A 2,031-nucleotide genomic window follows, 5' to 3' on the forward strand; every position below is an offset into this window, starting at 1 on the left:
GCTCCGTGTCTGTGACTTTCGCTCAGACATGGAATAATGCTCCCGTCGCATTGCCTGGAATGCTGATGCTCCCGAGTAAGACATCCGTTTTTCAATCGTAGACCTCTTTATTCATGATCAACTTCAAGTCCATCGTAGGGATACAGTTTCTGTACGAAACAGATGTGCTACTTTAAGACCTTGTCGTGGCTCGACCGCGAGAAACGCAAGTCAGAGAGCCTCAGTCTAGCAGCGCGAAGTAGATATTCGCATTTTTCCAAGTGGCAAGGCATATTCGATTTAGCATGTCATCTTGTTCATCATGTGTGCAAATACAAAGGCCGAACCGGGATGTTTCTGTCCAATCTGTAAGACATGGTACGTATCCAGCAACCTAACAAGAGAGGTGGCTCGTTGTAGATACACCTGTGGTTTTGTGTTTCCTTATCTCTCACGCACAAGACGGACAGGAGAAGGGTCTTCTATCAATGATCTCATTGTTTCTGTCACGATCACCTACATTAAGACGTCCATTTTCCTAGCAACACCGTTACGTTGTCCGATAATGCTAAGACACGGCCAGGCTTCATTCCATGTACAAGAACTGGCTCCAGCATCTCTGGTTACGCCGTGTAGCATGCTAGACATGAAATTGTGTGGACAAGTGTAGACAAGTGATCCATAGGGGTCAGGGAAAAGAGAGAGGATGGGGAGGAGAATGGAAGACTTAACCCAATGGGCCATGGTGTACTGTGCTCCACGAGCCGACCTGATGTGTACGTTGGCTCGCATCTGCCAACGTGTGAATACGCATGCATCCCTCCTCATGAAACTGACCCCCGCGTCCTCTTGCAATGGTACCGGAAGAGCGAAGACCAGATAGCTCTTGTACAGACCCCTTTTCCGGTGGGTCTGCTACAGGTTACGGTTAGGAAAGATGGCATGCAGCTAGTTTTTGGTGTATAAAACCAGCGCCCATTCATCTCATCCCCCGTTCTTCCTATCTTGACCTTCATCCTTGCATCATTCTGACACTGATTCATTTTAGTTACCGCTGTCCAAAGAAAGCCTCGCATGTCATTCGATAGCCAAATGGGCATCGTCTCATAAGTGTTGGTAGTTTAAAGTCTGAATTCTCAACCTCTTGAACACCGACGCGTCTCCGAGTATCAACACCCATCACAAAAACCGGTGAATCAACTTTTTTGGAATATCTTGCTGCGGCGAGGTTTTCTCGGTACGAACTCCCTTTGACACCGCAATCCCCCTTTCCTATCCATCCCAAAGGCTTATCTCCAAGTTCTCTATGGTATCATCTGACATCAGCATTTCCTCCAGATTTCTTGGTTGCAGAAATGGTGCACGCTCTCACACACACCTCGGTGGCGAATCGCGGCCCCCGAGCTATCGCACCTATCATTGATCTGGGCCCTACGATCCTGCCATGGCTGGCTCAGACGCTTCGGAGCGTTGAGAAACAAATGGAACCACTCGACAGCGTCCTCCATCACCAAACATGTATGATCAAAACGCTCTCGACTCCTAAAAGCATTTGGTATCTTGCATGCATCATGGTACCCAATCCTCCAGAGTCAGAGCTACGCCAAAACCTTATTCAAGATGTCGAGCGATTGTCCGACTTCCGACTTATCCACATCGAGGCATACATCATTCACGTCGACATGAGGGATCGGGACGAGGTGGCCTTCAAGCTGACCACCGAGTCGATCAACTCCCTTGTAGAGTACTACGAAAGATACCATCGCGTTGGTCTCGTGGCGAAGATGCATGAGAGGTCTGGGAATGATCGAGTGCGGAATAAGGTGCCCGAGGACTTTGCACGCGCCATCAACGAGTTCGTGTACCGTACACATGTCTCCGCTTTGGAAGGTCTCGAAGAGGACGGAACCGGCGAGTTCCTTGTCAATGATAGTGAAAGGGTGAAGGACATCATTCTGGGCATGATTGAATCACCTGATGGGACCTCTATTATCTCTCGATTATCTTGAGAAGAATACTGTCAAGCCGTTTGTTTCTCTATCAATCTTATTG

The 2,031-nt window shown here is 48.4% G+C and overlaps 1 protein-coding gene across 1 annotated transcript; it reads left to right on the forward strand.

Annotated features, from left to right (window-relative positions):
• Positions 1-1,334: 1,334 nt before the first annotated feature.
• On the forward strand, positions 1,335-1,988 carry CTAM01_17149 (uncharacterized protein; the record flags this gene model as incomplete). Its single annotated transcript, XM_060533138.1, has 1 exon — positions 1,335-1,988. The coding sequence occupies one exon, from the start codon at positions 1,335-1,337 to the stop codon at positions 1,986-1,988; it is 654 nt and encodes a 217-aa protein (XP_060372285.1).
• Between the last annotated feature and the right edge of the window lie 43 nt (positions 1,989-2,031).

Source organism: Colletotrichum tamarilloi, assembly GCF_030869305.1.
Source record: "Colletotrichum tamarilloi strain Tom-12 chromosome Unknown Scaffold_371.1, whole genome shotgun sequence".
In the NCBI taxonomy this organism is placed as follows: domain Eukaryota; kingdom Fungi; phylum Ascomycota; class Sordariomycetes; order Glomerellales; family Glomerellaceae; genus Colletotrichum; species Colletotrichum tamarilloi.